The sequence below is a fragment of the Apteryx mantelli genome, chromosome 7 (assembly GCF_036417845.1).
Source record: "Apteryx mantelli isolate bAptMan1 chromosome 7, bAptMan1.hap1, whole genome shotgun sequence".
NCBI lineage: Eukaryota > Metazoa > Chordata > Aves > Apterygiformes > Apterygidae > Apteryx > Apteryx mantelli.
In genome coordinates, this window is record NC_089984.1 from 21,168,148 (window position 1) to 21,184,304 (window position 16,157).

General features: G+C 38.2%; 1 protein-coding gene across 6 annotated transcripts in view; it reads left to right on the top strand.

Moving 5' to 3' along the window:
- USP54 (ubiquitin specific peptidase 54) overlaps positions 1-16,157 on the top strand; it is a 103,356-nt gene that overhangs the window by 56,371 nt on the left and 30,828 nt on the right. For 5 of the 6 annotated variants that reach the window (XM_067299927.1, XM_013960261.2, XM_013960262.2 and 2 more), the window contains 6 exons: positions 5,921-6,055; positions 8,707-8,820; positions 8,973-9,055; positions 11,331-11,436; positions 14,583-14,729; positions 15,794-15,943. In XM_067299927.1, the coding sequence (XP_067156028.1) occupies positions 5,921-6,055; positions 8,707-8,820; positions 8,973-9,055; positions 11,331-11,436; positions 14,583-14,729; positions 15,794-15,943 (735 nt within the window). The remainder of the gene's footprint in view (positions 1-5,920; positions 6,056-8,706; positions 8,821-8,972; positions 9,056-11,330; positions 11,437-14,582; positions 14,730-15,793; positions 15,944-16,157) is intronic. The other variant, XM_067299928.1, reaches the window with a different exon arrangement.

Consider the following 16,157-nt stretch of genomic DNA (forward strand, 5'->3'; position numbering starts at 1 on the left):
CTCCAATATTGCCTTAGGCTTTGCTAAGATGAGGGAGAAGACTTGGCTGGAGCCAGTGGGGACCCAAGAATCCGGTGCTCTCTACCAAGCAAAAATCTCCTGTTAGGGCCTGGGGAGAGGCAGTTACCCTTGCGTGCTGTCAGGTGGATCTGCCCAAGATGCCTGTGCAGACCAAGCAAGGATGAGGCAAGACAGGTTTACTTTTCTTCCAAAACCTGCCAGCATGTTGAGATCCCAGCCTAGCCTGGGGAAGGGGTGAAGAGTTTGCTTCCCACCCCCCAGTTCCCCTCACAGGTGTCTCCAGAGGACACACTCTCTTCCCGTTGACTTTAGAGGAAGATAGTCTTCACTAGACTAAATTTAGCCTTTGTGAACAGCTCCCTAAGAGGTTATTTTTTTTTTCACACTTTCTTGGCTTGCTGCAACTGTTTCTAGGGATTCTGATGTCACACACAGTATTTACTGTAAATGCTCAGCTAGCTCTATAAATAGTATTTATAGTTATAAGTTACTTTTATTTAGAAAATGAGAGATCATGGGACAGTTGAGTAATGTATCTGATATCAAATCAAGTATTAGTGAAGATACTTGTGGCACAAATTTCTGAAGTGAAGTAGTTTTAAAACTTGCCATGTTACCTGGCTATGTTTATTTGGCTATAGACTGAACCTTGAAATCATTCCAGACATATGTTTGTTGGCTATTTTGAAGGAATTTTGCATCAACTCATATAAAAAGACAAGGAAAAACTGCAGACTTTGTACTGGAATCCCAAACACTGCTCCTTAAGATGCTGTGGCATTATTCAAGTTTTTTTCAGTATACCAGCTGTCTTTACCACTATGTGGCATGCCTGGCATAACACTAAAACAGCTTTTTGATTTATTATTAATGTTGAAGTCTACTGTGTTCTGTTTTATTTTCATTTTCTAGAGCGTGCCTTTGCTTTGGTGTTTGTTTATCACAGCTGGAAGGGGGGCAGGAAGGGGGAAATCCGTCCACTGTACTGAGCATGCCACAGAGAGTTTGTTCTCCTTCCAGGGATTGTACTTGGAGCTCTATAGTGCCAGGATATAGGACAGAGTGTTTTTTGTTCCTCACAAAGAAGAATTCTCTATTGATTGATAAATTCCAGTAAGGCTGTTCTTTTTGCAATTTTGTCATGTGCAACAAAAGCAGGAAGAATGTGAATTTTCTGTGTAGAAATGATGTTGTTTTCTAAGGTGAAAACTGAGAACAATAGGATATCAGAATACTTGAAAGAATAGGAATGACTCTAATTCATGGTTCTGATTAGACAGTTACTTGAATTGGAGAGATTTGTTACGAAAAGTTCATGAAATGGGTGAAAGAATAAGTAATAGGTTAGTTGCAAAGATTTCATCCTTGTGTCTTGTGCTCTTTCCAAATCAGGACAGTATTCCAGGGTAAAACAGTAGCAAAACTCTGTAAAATAATTTCTGTTATTTTGTTTTTTTTAAATCTTGATCAAGTGGTTAATAAATTGTCACCTAATTGATGTGTAGATTCTGTGGATTTTTGCCTTTTTTGTTTTGTTTTTTTTTTCTCTGACACCCTCCTACCTAAAACTCAGAGAAACTATATATTTTGTTTTATAAACTATATATGTTTTTATATATGTTTATATGTATATATTTATAAACTAGGTATTTTATATATATGTTATATAAACTATGTATTTTATTTTATTTTGATGGTAACAAGGGGATGCCTGACTTTACATTCCACATTAGGGGGAGGATGTGTTAATGTTTCGGGCACAGTGTGAGAGAAAATGCAAAAAAGGCTATGAAAGAAAGGAATAAATGGAGTATGTAGGTTTGCTCTTATCAGGCTTGGAGATTCAGAAAGGAATCCAAAGATACAAAAGCAAATAAGGCCAGAAATATTTGGGCCCTGGAAGGCAAATATAACATGAGGAAATGTGAGGATGAAATGGGAGTTAGTGGAAGTACTGTGGGTGGAGGCTGATGTGGTTGGATGGGAGAAAAATGATCTTAGGAGCCAGAATTTTTATTGAAACAGGTTGTTGTACTGAGTAGGAAGCTGCATCAGGAGAGGAGAGTGTGATGTTCTGGATGAAAGATTAGGTACTGTAGACAAGGAAAAAAATAGTCAGATGAATGTAATGGAGTAAGGAGAACATGCTTTTGAAGTTGAAGAGAAAGTTTAAAAAATGGAAAAATCCTCTCCCAGTTGAGTGAGAGCAAGAATAATATTGGTATGTTGACCAGTGAGAGAAGGATGAGGATTAGTCATGTTAATATTTGTAGGTTTTGCTAAAATGCAGAAGCTATTAAAATGGAGACTACTAAAGCTTTTTGGAGGAACATATTTTTTTTCTTTGAGAAGAAACTTCACACTGCTAGAGCTGCCGCAGTATGCCTTCCAGAAGGAACTTCTACACAATGCTGGAAGAGGGGGAATTAGTCCTCAGAAAGCTGCCAAGGACAAAACTCAAACTTACAGTACGTAGACACTGATCTGATTCAGGAGCTGTTGACTGTTGTCTTCAGCCATCCATTTATTCTTATGCCAGCCTGTTTCTACATGCTTGATTAAGGAGTCATATGTGCATATGATCAAGTCTGAGGTTTGTTCCATCAGTCTGGTTAGATACATGTTACAGATGTCAGTTTACCCCAAATTGAATACTTCTTCCCTAGAGAGACAGTGGATTGCGAACACTGTTAGAGATCAATTTGGAGGAGACCTTGTAGATTATGGAGGGATTCAGAGATATTTGAACTTCCGAATATTTAAAAATAAAATATAAGGACTCTAAAATGTTGATTGCTCAAATTACCCCAGATGCTAATTACTGTCTTAATCCTCTAAACAAATGAAGCGCAACTCATTTTATGATCATGCATGTGAATTTTAGCAATTTGTAGTAGAAAGCCAGGTTTCAACTTGAATGGTTGTATGTTTAGGAGTCCTTGTCTCAAACCTTAAGTTGTTCTCTGAAGCTTTAGGAAGTTTGTGATTTTGGGAGGGAGGAAGAGCACTTACTCTGCAAGACCTTGTTTTGCTGTGTGTCAGAAGCTCAAACCTGTAGTAGATAGAACGAGAAGATTCCAGTTAGAAACTAGGAAAAAATCTTCTGAACGGTAATAAACAAGTGATGCCCTGGAATAGATTGCCTGTGATGGTTAAGGAATTTCCAGATTTGGATGCCTCTGAGAGCAAGTTGGCATAAGATCAACTATGTAAGTAAGTATAGTTGATTGTGACTTAGTACTTGGGGATTAACTAGATGGCCTCCTTTGTAATTTATATTTCTATTAAAGAATGCTTGTGCCTCCTAATTCTACTGGCTCTGCTACCCTTTTCAGACCTTTAAAGATCCGTAGAGAAGGAGATATGGAGGGAGATAGGCTTCTTCATAGACCTCAGGAATGCAGTGTAACTAGAAGGCATACTTCCTATCTGAAAAAAATCCTTGCTCATGCTGTTCTCTGTCTTGGCTCGCTGAGTTTCTGACATGCTGAGAACAGGTCATCAGTGTAGAAATCTGTAGTATTGCTGCTAATTTAATGTTAGTAATTGGTCAGAGTTCCTGTTAAGCCAGTATTTTTTTGGTTCTGCTCACTTCCTTTTGGTTACTGAAAACTGGTAGAATAGAAAAGACTTGTTTATAAGGCTTATAGCAATGCCTTTTCACCTTCTGGCTGTCATTAAGCATCCTCTCATTTGTACTAGACTGCACTCATTTAGAGAGAACACCGGTGTTGTGAATACACTAATGGGGTTTCTCACTATCTTAAAATTCAGGCAAAGAAGTTTCTTAAAGAGAATGAAGTTTGAATGTTTCATATATAAGTTCTTGTTATTCTCATTCATTCAGTTCTCATTAAGTTCAGAAGCTCTTGGAATACAAGTGGCATGAAAACTCCTGGGGCAGAAGCAGCAGTGCTTTCCGGGGCTGCTCCCAGCTGGCTTTCAGACCTGTGTATGGGACAAATGTTAGTGATTAACAGTATAGCTTGAGGGCAAGATCTGAAATGAAGGAGAGAGATTCAACTTAGATAACTTAAAGTGATGAAACTGCAGGAAATGCCACACCTTTCTGTCTGAGGCCGAGCGACCAGAAAGACCTGTTCTGATGAAAAGGTGAGCAAAGAACCTGCCCTGAAAAATAAAGGGGAAAACAGCACAGAAAGACTGTGTTCAAAGTGATTTTGACTCCACTTGAGATGCTTTTCCTGGGCTTCCTATAAGCTAAAAATATTATGTTCCAAGAAGTGCTCCAAAATGCAGTGTGCAATGACATGATAGGGTTTGATCTTTCTTAGATTAAACTGCATGATTTCCAGCTGGTTTTAAGACCTTTTTTCAGTCCTCATAACCTAAAGAAGACTATACCATTGTGTGCTATGCCATTATAAATTTTAAGAAGAATTCTTCTATATAGTATTGGGATCTTTTACTGCTTGATTTTTACATATTAAATTCTTCCCAGAATTCTCTGACATTTCTGAATCATTTGTGTGCCTTGGTTGTGGTAACAGGTTTCATAATTTTCTGCTGTTTATATTTTTGAAGGTTGTTGTTTTTAATTGTGATGACTGTGATTATTTTGTGATACAAAAATAATTAAGTTGTGGAAGAAAATGCAGTATCTTGTAAAAAGCTCAAAACCAATTACCTAAAATTATCAAGATCACTTTTTCCTCACTGAATCTCTTTATATTAACTGATAGGTGTGTCAAAAGTCAAAGTAACGTATACCCTTTCCTCAAAGATGGAAATTAGTGTTTTGGTGTGCTTGCTTCCCCCCCCCACCCACCCACTTAGCTGCTTTTTCAAGAGTGCAAAGCCATTTCAGAGCTCTCGCTGAAGCAATTTGGGTCCTGGCCACTCTGTCAGTTCCCCAGGTTAGGTTGCATGCAGGTCACTTGGCAAGTGCCTCGGTTTCAAGATCTGTGAAGTGACACTGATAACCAGAATTAACATGTTTCTAAAGCACAGTCATGAATATTTTCAGGCATTCTTAAATTATTTGATGAAAAGTGCTGAAGTAGGATGGAATTATGATTATTTTTTTTCTTGTCCATTGAAAAAATTTACTAATGAAACATGAAACTTACTTTATTATTAGTGACAGAAATTGGAGTCAGGATCATTAAGAGTGTCATTTTTTCCATTTTATATATATCTGTATGTGTTAGTGTGTGTAAATAGACAGATAGGTAGTAACTGAGGAGAAGCATTGTCTGAAATTTGTGAAGTGTGAGATTTTTTGCCCTGCAGCCTTCTTTTTTAATTAACACTTTCCCTATCATTGTTTGATACTGTAATAAATGCAGTATTAGAATTGCTGTTGTCTTTAGCACAGTGGGCCCTTACCCAAGAACGAGCACCATAAGCACAACCACACTACGAATGAAAATACCAGTAAGGAGAAATGGGCATTTTATGGGTGTGTTATCTCATCTGTCAACACTGTAAATTCTACCGTTCCTACAGCCAGAAACTGAACAGACACTGAGGTTTGTTTGTTGGCTCTGTAATGACAGCTATGTTCTGCATTTTTTCAGCTTCTTCAAAGCTGCTGAGACTGAAGAGTTGGACAAACCTTCTCTCAGTTTACCTGTTCATTTCCTGATAAAAGAAACAAATAAGAATTGATAAAGGAGAAAATTTATTTTTTTCCAGTGACTACAGATTCTAAGAATGCTAGTGAGAAGCTTTCTATAATTAAGGGCAAGAAGTGATACAGAGATGAGTTTCAAGTGAGGAACCTCTAGGATCTTCTCTTATATTCCCTGTACAAAAAAATATCTTTGTGTGTTGCTTGATTAAAATGAGTTAAGAGTTTCTTGTTTGTTTTCAGATAATTTATGGGTCATGTGTAGGAAAATACATTAACTAAGCTTCTTTAATCTTTTTTTCCTAGGGTATCTTCAACCAGTTCCAATGTAGCAGTGAAAAGGTATTGCCTTCTGATGCCCTACGCACTGCTCTTGCAAAGACATTTCAGGATGAGCAACGCTTCCAGCTGGGCATCATGGATGATGCTGCTGAGTGTTTTGTGAGTATAATTGAAAGATGGTCTGACAGGCATAGGTGCAAACACCCACTAGACAATGTTTCTTTCTTTTTTTTCTTCTCTCAAATTCCAACAGACTTTGCATATGTGGCCTGTAAAAGTGAGAGATTCCCCCGCTTGAAGTGTTCCAGTGGGGAACCAACATTTGGTTTGAGAGCTGTTGCTAGTGAATTGGAAATGAAAATACCAGTGTTATCCATTTTTCAGTTAAATCTTTGCATATATACTGCTTGCAGTCTCAAGTGTAGCTAGGAATTGTTTTTTTTTAAAAAAAACAAAACTCTGTGCTTTGCAAAATTCTGATATGGGGTGTGATGATGAAACCTCACAAGCATTATGTTCTTGATCAAAGGAAGCAATACAGTTTTCTCCTGTGAAAACACTTAAGGCTAGTCATTACCAAAAAGGCTTCGTCAGTACCAGCAAAATTGTTAATAGTTGCAAATTGCTTGCTTGCTTCTATAACATTCATATAGATAAAGATATAGATGGAGATTCTTCCTTCCCTTGTTATCTTTTGGATACTCTTGGTGATTGTACTGATACGCTAGGCACTGCAAGAAGGATTCTTGTTTTATGAATCACCTCAAAGGGATGAAAGGGCATTTTGTTTGCCAGTTATCCTGAAATCATCTTTTCCTAAACTCTAGCTAAGGGAAAAGTCAAAATAAATAAAAAGACCGAATACAACCCCTTCAACCTCTATTTATAAAATCCAAGTACAGACAACACAATTGTTTGCAAATGGAGATGAGCAACAACAAAAGGTTTGACTCCGAATATTTCTCTTACCCTGTTTGTAAACCATCTGACAATTTTATTTAGGCTAATTATCTATCTCATCTGTGTGTTTGGGAGATGGCTTTTACACAAATCCTGTCGTCTTAGGTTTTCCCGCTTGCTTCCTTCCTGTACTAAAACTCTTTCATGGCATCCATTCTGTTCAGATCTTATCCTTACCCCCATTTCCTCCTTTTCCTTTTTCAGTCTCTTAAATTTCTTTAACTTAATCAGGAGGTAATTTTGTCTTGCTGACCTATTGGCTGGTCCTCCTCCTGGAAATGATTGTGTCCCTGGTGTGGCCAAGGGCATTTGTATCCTATGTGGATGTTAAGAAAGATGTTAATTCTTAACCAAAGTAAAAATATATAGGTTTTACTACTGCAAGGTAAAAACTTCTCTCAGGTAAAGCACCATTCAGAGTGGAGTCTTTTCCGTACAAAGAATCTTGTTTCCTATACCTACCTAATTTGGCAGTTGCACTGTAAGAAATCATATAAATGGGATAAATGTATAGAGGGTTTTGTAGTTTCTCTCTGAGACTAAATGGACTTACAATGAACTTGTGATACCTCAAGCTACCCTGTGTTTGGATGATACCATGACAGGGAAGAATAATAGTATAAAAAATAGTATAGTTTATTGAGCGTGTCTAAAATGGAAATAAATCATACCAATAAAGCCGCAAAATGAAACAAATTAGATCCACCTACATAGGAGCCCCTGTCACCACAGTTCTGTCAAATATTTGTATGCAGCCCAGCACATGAACAAAGGTCTGTATGTAGCAGAATATGGGAACTTCTGGTTTAGGTCTGGTTTTTAGAATGCTGATCCAAATAGCCCATCTAATACTGTAGTAAGAGTCCCCACAAGCATGTTTGTTAGGTTAACCATGCTGGCACAATGACAGTTAAAACTGGTAAAAATTTTCTTTTGAGGTTAAGCTTCAAGGCAGAGATAATTCCATAGCTTTTCACTTAGTCAACCTTTTCAGCTCTAGAGGCAGAGATTTATTTTAAATAGCAGAAGAGGAGCTTAGATTCTAAAGTTCAAAGAAAATTGTACTGGGGCAGAGCTATTTTGCCTAGTAATTAATCTTGACCTGGTTATTTCAGACTTATGAACCATCTGGGTAGCTCAAGCTGGTAGTGAAAACTCTACTGCTGGAAGAGGTGGCAGTAGACTTCTGGCACCCTCAGATATATGTTGGCAACAATGGAAGAAAAGGAGGTCTTAGAACAAGAACTCCTGGGAACGTGAAAACAGATGGAGTTGTCTGAAGTAATTTCTAGAAAATGTTTAATGCTTTTGTTTCTTGCAGAATATGATCTGCTTCTTCATTTATTAAGTGTCCCCAGCCTCTCTTGCTAGAATGTAGATTATTTACCATATTTTAAAGTCCTCGCAGTATATAGAAATTGATTGGAATTACTTTGTGTTGATGAGGAAGAATTAGGCAGTTAACTGCTAGCTAGTGGCAGCCCGCTGTTATTAAAACTTCAGAGCTGCGCTGCCCATTGCACTTTGTCAAACCCATTGATATTTAAGAAGCAGTCAGAAAAATTCATGATAGAATCTTCATCTCTGCTGGTAAATAAAATACTTGGTTGCTTGATGTAGCGTTTCAAATCAGAGAGATGGTAGACATTTTATATCAAAGAAATACCGACTTTTTGTTTCCTAAGCAACTCTCAAAAAATTGCAAGAGCATTCTATCTCTGTAAATAACACTTCTACTATAACATTATTTGTTGCATCTGAGACGCTCTTGTGATTTATATTTAATTAACTTTTGTCTGCATTTCAATTGATTTTAATGCTTTTTCACTTTTTCTTCCCTCTTGGGCTAGGAAAACCTCTTGATGCGAATTCACTTCCACATTGCAGATGAGACAAAGGAAGATATTTGCACTGCGCCACATTGTGTTTCACATCAGAAGTTTGCAATGACCTTGTTTGAGCAGGTGAGATAATAGTATCTACTTTACACAAATCACCAATTCTCATTTTCAAATTTTCATTCCTAAGACATGTTATCATGGTAAAAAAAATATGAGCAGAAGTTGTGCTGTGGAAATACTAGTTTAACATTGTCAATATATTGCTTTTTCTTTAGTGTGTTTGCACTAGCTGTGGTGCCACCTCTGACCCACTGCCTTTCATCCAGATGGTACATTACATCTCTACAACCTCACTTTGGTGAGTTGAGATTTTTACAGGGAAGAGAACTTGCCTTATTTATACTGGCATTCTGATATTCACAAGATTCAGTGTCCAGAACATGGTTTGTTCATGGCTGGTGGAGGTTTGGTAGCTATGATAGAGAGTATGAGGGTTTAGTAGAGCAGAAGATACCAGTTTAGCTGTGGATCAGTGTGCTTAGTTGTTGATTTTTCTGAAACTGTTTAACTATGATGGCAAAGACTCATCCATATTTAAAAAGATCTTAATACCGGATTCGGTGAGTTAAGAAGCAAGATATGAAAAGAGAAAAAACACAATAATTTATGCTGGAAGGAACCTTTGGTGGACATCTGGTCCATCCTCCTGCTCAAAGCAGGGCTAACTTCAAAGCTAGATCAGGTTGCTCAGGACTTTGTCCAGTGAAGTTTTGAAAACCTACAAGGATGGAGATTCCATCACCTCTCTGGGCTGCCTGTTCCAGTGCTTAACCACTCTGTCCTTATATCCAGTCAGAATTTCCCTTCCTGAAGCTTTTGACTGTTGCCTCTTGTCCTTTCTCTTTGCCCCTCTATGAAGAGTCTGGCACCATCTCTCTGTAACCCCCATTATTTAGCTGAAGACAGCAGTTAGGTCTCCCCTAGCTTAGCCTGCTTTTCTCCAAATTAAACAAACCCAGTTTCTTCAGCCTTTCCTTGCAAGGCATCTGCTCCATCCCCCTAATCATCTTTTATGGCCCTCTACTGGACTTGTTCCAGTTATCCTTATCTCTTTTGTACTGGAAAGGAGGTGGAGAGGTGCAAAACTTGTCACAATATTCTAGATGAGGCCTCATGATTACTGAGTAGAGAGGAGTAATCATTTTTCTCAACCTGTGTGCTAAAGCCCAGTATTAGGTTAGTGTTCATCACTGTGAGTGTGCACTGCATACTTAGGTCTGACTTGTTGTCCACCAGCTTTCTGGGAAGTGGCTCCTTAGATACTCAGTGCCCAGCCAGTACTGTTGCACTGAGCATACTCTGTTCCAAGTGCAAGACTCTGTATTTTCCTTTATTGATCTTCATGAGGTTCCCGAGAGCCTATTCCTCTAGCCTCTCACAGTCCTTCTGAGTAGCAGCCCTGCCCTCCAGCCTGTTGACTGCTCCCTCTAGTTTGGTGTCATCCATCGACTTGATAAGGTTGTGTTCTGTTTCATTTTCCAGATTGTTTAAAAAAATTTTTTAAATAGCATCAGCCCCAGTATCAACCCCTGAGGAACACCGTTCATAACAGACTGCTGGTTATGCTTCGATTTTGTGGGCCTGAAGGTCCAGTTTGATTTTTGTCTGCCTTGTATTTCATCCTTCCAGTCCACACCTCACAGTTTGGCTGCAAAAATGCTGTAGGACACTGTGTCAAAAACCTTGCTAAAGACCAAGTGATATTCGTTGCACTTTCCCTGCCTCCACAGAGCCAGTCATTTCATGGTAGGAGATAATCAAGTTGCTCAAGCAGTTTGCCCTTGGTAAATCTGTGTTGGCTGCTCTCAATCACCTTCTTGTCCAACATCTCCCCAGGGACTAGAGTGAGACTGACCAGCCTGCAGTTTCTCGAATCCTCCTTCTTGTCCATGTTGAAGATGGATGTGACGCTTGCTTTTTCCTGTCATTGAGGGACTCCCTTAGTCACCATGACCTTTCTCTAAAGGAGACGGTGCACAAAGCAATAGCTCCAGCCCTGTAATAGTTCTGCTGCCTGTATTCTAGAGGAGAGAAGTGTATCTCTCTTTTAGTAGATGGCTGTTCTTTTAAAAGCTGCCTAAATCTGATAAAGGCAGAAGTCAGTTGTTCATTTGTTTTTGAAGTTTTTATTGAGGTGAGAAATTCTCTTCGTTTGTTTTCCTGGATGAGAGGCATGTAGTTACAGAGCTGGAAAAGGTTGTCTTGGAAACTGCTAGTTGCTCTTCTCTTGCAGATCTCTGTCAACAACGGTACCACTTGACCAGTGTATGAAGAGCACTGTAAACCCAGGTTGCGTTCCCCCTTGTGGCTGCTGCCTGACATTCCATCTTGTTCCAGTTTTTCTTTAGGTTACTGGCAGACATTGTATATCAGAATATTATTTATTAGAAGAACAGGAAAATAGTAGTAATACCTGATATTTAATCAGTTTTATATTGTGAATTTTAAGCTTCACTGTCATAAAATTTAAGTGAAACTTAAATATTCTTACTTGATGTATTTTTTTGTGTTTTTATTCTGTTATTAAATTTTGTTATTAAACTTACATTTTCCATGCTTTCTCTATACTGAAGCAATCAAGCTATAAGTATGCTGGAGAGACGAGAGAAACCCACTCCAGATATGTTTGGAGAGCTACTACAGAATGCCAGCACTATGGGAGACTTACGAAACTGTCCGGTTAGTATGCTTAGTTTTCTTATAGTGGGGGGGGGGAAGACAGAAGAAGATGAATAGGTTATATCAATGTATACTTGTAACTCATGAGTATATTCAAAATTTAGCTCACAATAATGTTAAAAGGGATCAATAAGATAGTTTTCTTTGGGTTTGAATTTAGTAATGCAGCTATTTAATGTAGGAAGGGGAAAAACTGTGGATGTTATGCGTGCCTCTGATGACTGGACACAGAAGTGGTAAGAACAGGAATGGGCATAGTGATAGGATGAAAATTCTGGAATCTTACCTAAAGAAACAGGAATGACAGTATTTGGAGGCTGTCTCTTTTTTATAGGAGATCTCTGTATGTTGACAGTGGTTTTGATTGTTAGGTTTTTTATAACACTGTTCGCACTATTTACCCAGTTTTTCCAGTAATTATTTTTGTGAAGTAGCCAGTTGAGGGTCGTGTGCTTTATCTATAATAATAGCATGTAAAAAGAAGTACTTGCTTCCTGTAGAGTCTTTCCGGTAGTACCATGCTGTGGCACAGACAGCAGAGCTTCCATTTGACTTCGTTACTGCCTTTCAGTTGAAATGAATGAAAGTGTGGGCCAAACTGCTGTGCTACATCGTATAGTCAAAGTGTTGGTCAGTGGGGAAGAGAAAAGAACTGCCACTTCTCACTGCCAGAGAATGCCCCAGCAGGTAGGGGTTAGGACGAGGGCTTGTAGGCTACATGGTGAATCTCCAAGAGCTGTCTCACAGGCAACAATCATCACAGAAAATCCGAGGGAGTATTGTTTTGGGATTTCTGAGTCAGGTATGCTGTTCAGAGTATGGAAGATGATGACCAGAAAGCATGGGCTGTAGTCATTGTGAGTGATAAAGTGGCATTTAAAAACTTTTAAAAACAGTTATTGCATGTGTCCAGTTGCTAGTCATGGGCTGTTACTCTTAAAAAAAAAAAAAAGAAAGAAAGAAAGAAAAAAAAAGAAAAAAGAAAAAAAAAAGGAAAAAAAAGACAAAAAAGAAAGTCATTCTGCTATGCAGTAAAAGTCTTACAAAATTCAGGTGAATTAAGTCCGTGTATCAGTTAACATAATTTTTAATGTAAACATAAAAATGAGGTTTTTTTAATCGTAAGAGCTTGATTTCAAAAGCACAAGTTTGATGTCTTGTTCCACCTTTTAATTTGAGTATGTTGAGATCCAGGGCCTTCTGTAAGAGCAAGGAGAGTGATGGTCAAACTTTTCTGTGTATTGGAGAAGAGAGCAGGAAATGGCTGCATAATTGCTGCTTCATGCACTGGTGGCATTAGAGGCCTCACTAATCCTCAGTGAAGCTGAACAGTGAACATAAGATAGATACTTCTAGCAGTAACACAGGCTCTGACAGGAATGGCTTGTGTACCCATTCCCTGGGGGTCCTGTAGGCATTTCTTTTTTGGAACATTGGGCTGATAGTGGTCCACTTATCCGAGTAAAGGAAATAAGAAGATACTGGATTTTTGTTCAAAAGATTCATATGAGCCTAGCTATTTATTAATCAAAGTATGGGGGAAATTCAATATAAAGACAGTCTTTTTTGAGGTGAACTGCTGTTTAACTGTGAAATAATCAGTTAGATAAAATTGCTTGCCAGTCCTCACTGCCCATTTCTTTGTTGAAAGCCTTCTGTTTATTTGGTAAATTTTTCTCTTGAGGCTTACCTAAAAGTGGCCTAAAAGTCATGCAAGGGAGGCTTTTTATCAGGATTCCATATTCCTTCTGTCTTGCAGAAAATGCTAGTAAGCTAGTTGGAGTGAAGGAGAAGAGAATTTTAAAGTGAGGTTGGTTTGTTGTTGTGAGGTAATCCACAAGACCACTTGTACTTTGAATGACACTTGTAAAACGTGTGAATATAGACATCTTAATATTAAAACCTCATACCTGCATTTAAACATCACACTCTTGTACCTGTAAAAATCTTTTTGTCTTTTTTTTTCCCCACTGCCTTGTGGTTAACAAAATCAAGCTTTTTTCTCTCTTTTTTTTTTCTTTCCCCCCTTTTTGATTATTGGTACTGGCGTTCTGATTAATTTTATAGATTGTTGCTGTGGGGAAAAGTCCTTTATGATCTCTTCCCAGGTTGCAGTGTCGGGAATGATTAGATCCAGTTGTGAAACTAACCTCTGTAGAGATGAGAAGCTATTCTAGAAAAAAACAGTTTCGTACTGAGAATCTTTTTGCAGAGGTGCATGTGTGACCTGCCACAGGGGATGAGTGAGTGCTCTACAGGGGCTTGGTCATAGTTGTCCTAAAAAAAGAAAATAATGAATTGCTGGCTAAAATTACAGTGATAATTTCTTAACTTGGTGAACTTTTTTCATGACGCTTTAGAGGCCCATAATCCCAACATGTAACGAGTCGGAAGGACCACCGAAAGTCGCTTAGCCTCACAAGCAAGCTTATCTCTGAAAAGTACTCTGCCTAGAGAGTGAGGGAAACTGGCCAGTCAGTAAGCACCGGTGCTTATTAAAAAAAAAAAAAAATTTTTTTTTTAAGTGGGGTGGAAAGGAAATGGGAATTGAGGAACTGATATGGGGTAGGGAAGCAATTCTCATTCTCCTGATCTTTTAGCAGCTGCTTGTCAGATCTGTTTGAATACCGACATAACCGAGCTCCTATCTCTAAAAGCTATTCTGTCTAAATGAGATACTCGAGTTACCTTGTAGAGCAGCCACCCAGCTTTAAGAGCATGCAGCACCTTGAAGTATTTTCTGACACAACCATTTAAAGCATCAATCTCTGTAAACATCATTTTTAATCACAGATTCTGATCAAAAGAAAGTGAGCTTTTCCTCTAATTTCTAAGAATGTCTTTGGGATCTTTCATGTATGTTTGTTTATAAGCCTCTTTTGATGCTATATCTTTTAATCCCCATCAGTAGCATGAGGAAGAAACCACAGTGTTCACTTCAAAGCTCATGAATGCCAGGCACCCTTGTTATTGCTCCTTGTCTGTGGCGTAAGGCTGCTCTCCTGACACTGAGCATATTGTATCTGCTGCATTATGTCACCTTCTCTTTGGAAACAGTACTTTGGAAATATGGACAGACCTTGAACTAACATTACAATAAACAGAAAAAATATATATTCATTGTTTTGTTTTATTTAAATCTTCAGAGTAACTGTGGGGAAAAGATCCGTATTCGTCGTGTGCTGATGAACTCCCCACAGATTATCACCATTGGCTTGGTTTGGGACTCAGACCACTCTGATCTTGCTGAGGATGTTATTCACAGCCTGGGCACTTGCCTTAAACTGGGAGATGTGAGTTTTTTTTCTTTCCCTCTTCCCCCTCCCCCCCCTTTCCCCTGGTTTGGTTTTTGACTTGTTTAAATCCTCCCTTCATTTGAAGATACGGTCATAATACTTAGGAGTTATAAATAACTGAGCAGTCAGTCTCTGAGAGATGGTGGCTGGCATCGTACAATTGAATGATAGGTTAAATTAAGTAGTATTTGGGTTCCAGAGGTCTGTCTCCCAGAGGATTCACTCATTCTACATTAGCTGAATTTTGAGAGCTAAATTTTTGGTATACCACATTGTAACTGTTTTATTATTGTAACACTGAGGTATTACATTCAACACCCCCCCCCCCCAAACTCTGTGCACTAGTGCATAGTGAAATGAAATCAGTGCAAGCTAATAGAAACATGGCTACAAAACAGAGTATGGTCCTTATATAGTAAAGTGGTAATGCACTAAAATATGAGTCCAGTGTATTTTTAAATAAAACATGGTCAATTAAAAAGAAGATAATTTCTGTGTGTCAAATTCTGTGGACTTATTTATGTCTTCAGTTCATTTTTTATGTGGCTGTTGTCTTAAATTTCTTTTTGTTAAAGTCAGAATAAATGTCAGCTCTGTTTGCTGTATCAACTGCATTGTTTCTGTAGAGCAGAGAGGAATGAAGAATAGTTTTAAACCGTATTTGATATAATCGGCAAGCATAACACAGGGAATAGGCAGGGAACTTCTTGCAGCACAAAGTGCTGCTTCTAAAATTTTCAGAGTATAACCATGCTTCAGATTCTAAAAATGGATTATGTCATTGTTGTAAATGCCTTCCTTAAAGGATGGCCACAGTCTCCAAGACTGACTCTGTTCTTGGGTGTCTGGTGAGTTAGCAGGAAACTGTTCCTGGTCTATGTCACTGTTTTTGCCTTAACATTGGTTAGTTAAGTATTTATTGCCTTGCGCTCTCCATCTCTTGAAGTAAAAACACCTGATGATCTTTACAGTATTCTGAGGTCTTCAAAAATAAAACAGTATGTAAAATGTTGGGCATCTTATTAATTTCTTTTTCATTTTTCTTATCTCTCATCTTGAAGCTCTTTTTCAGAGTAACTGATGACAGAGCAAAGCACTCAGAGCTGTATTTGGTGGGAATGATCTGTTACTATGGAAAACATTATTCTACCTTCTTCTTCCAAACTAAAATCCGCAAGTGGATGTACTTTGATGATGCTCATGTCAAAGAGGTGAGAAAATAACGTTTAGAAAAATAATCTGTTAGGAACTTGTTAACTACTTGTGTGGATCCATACTGTTTTCTACAAACTTCCAGAAATGATGTGTATTTGCCCACTCAACATCCATAACTCTGTTCTTTTTTCTGAGGAAAGTAAAGCATTCTGGAAAAAGTATACCAGAAATCTCAGAAGCCCTCTCCTTAGTTCTCTTCTATTAGCTGCC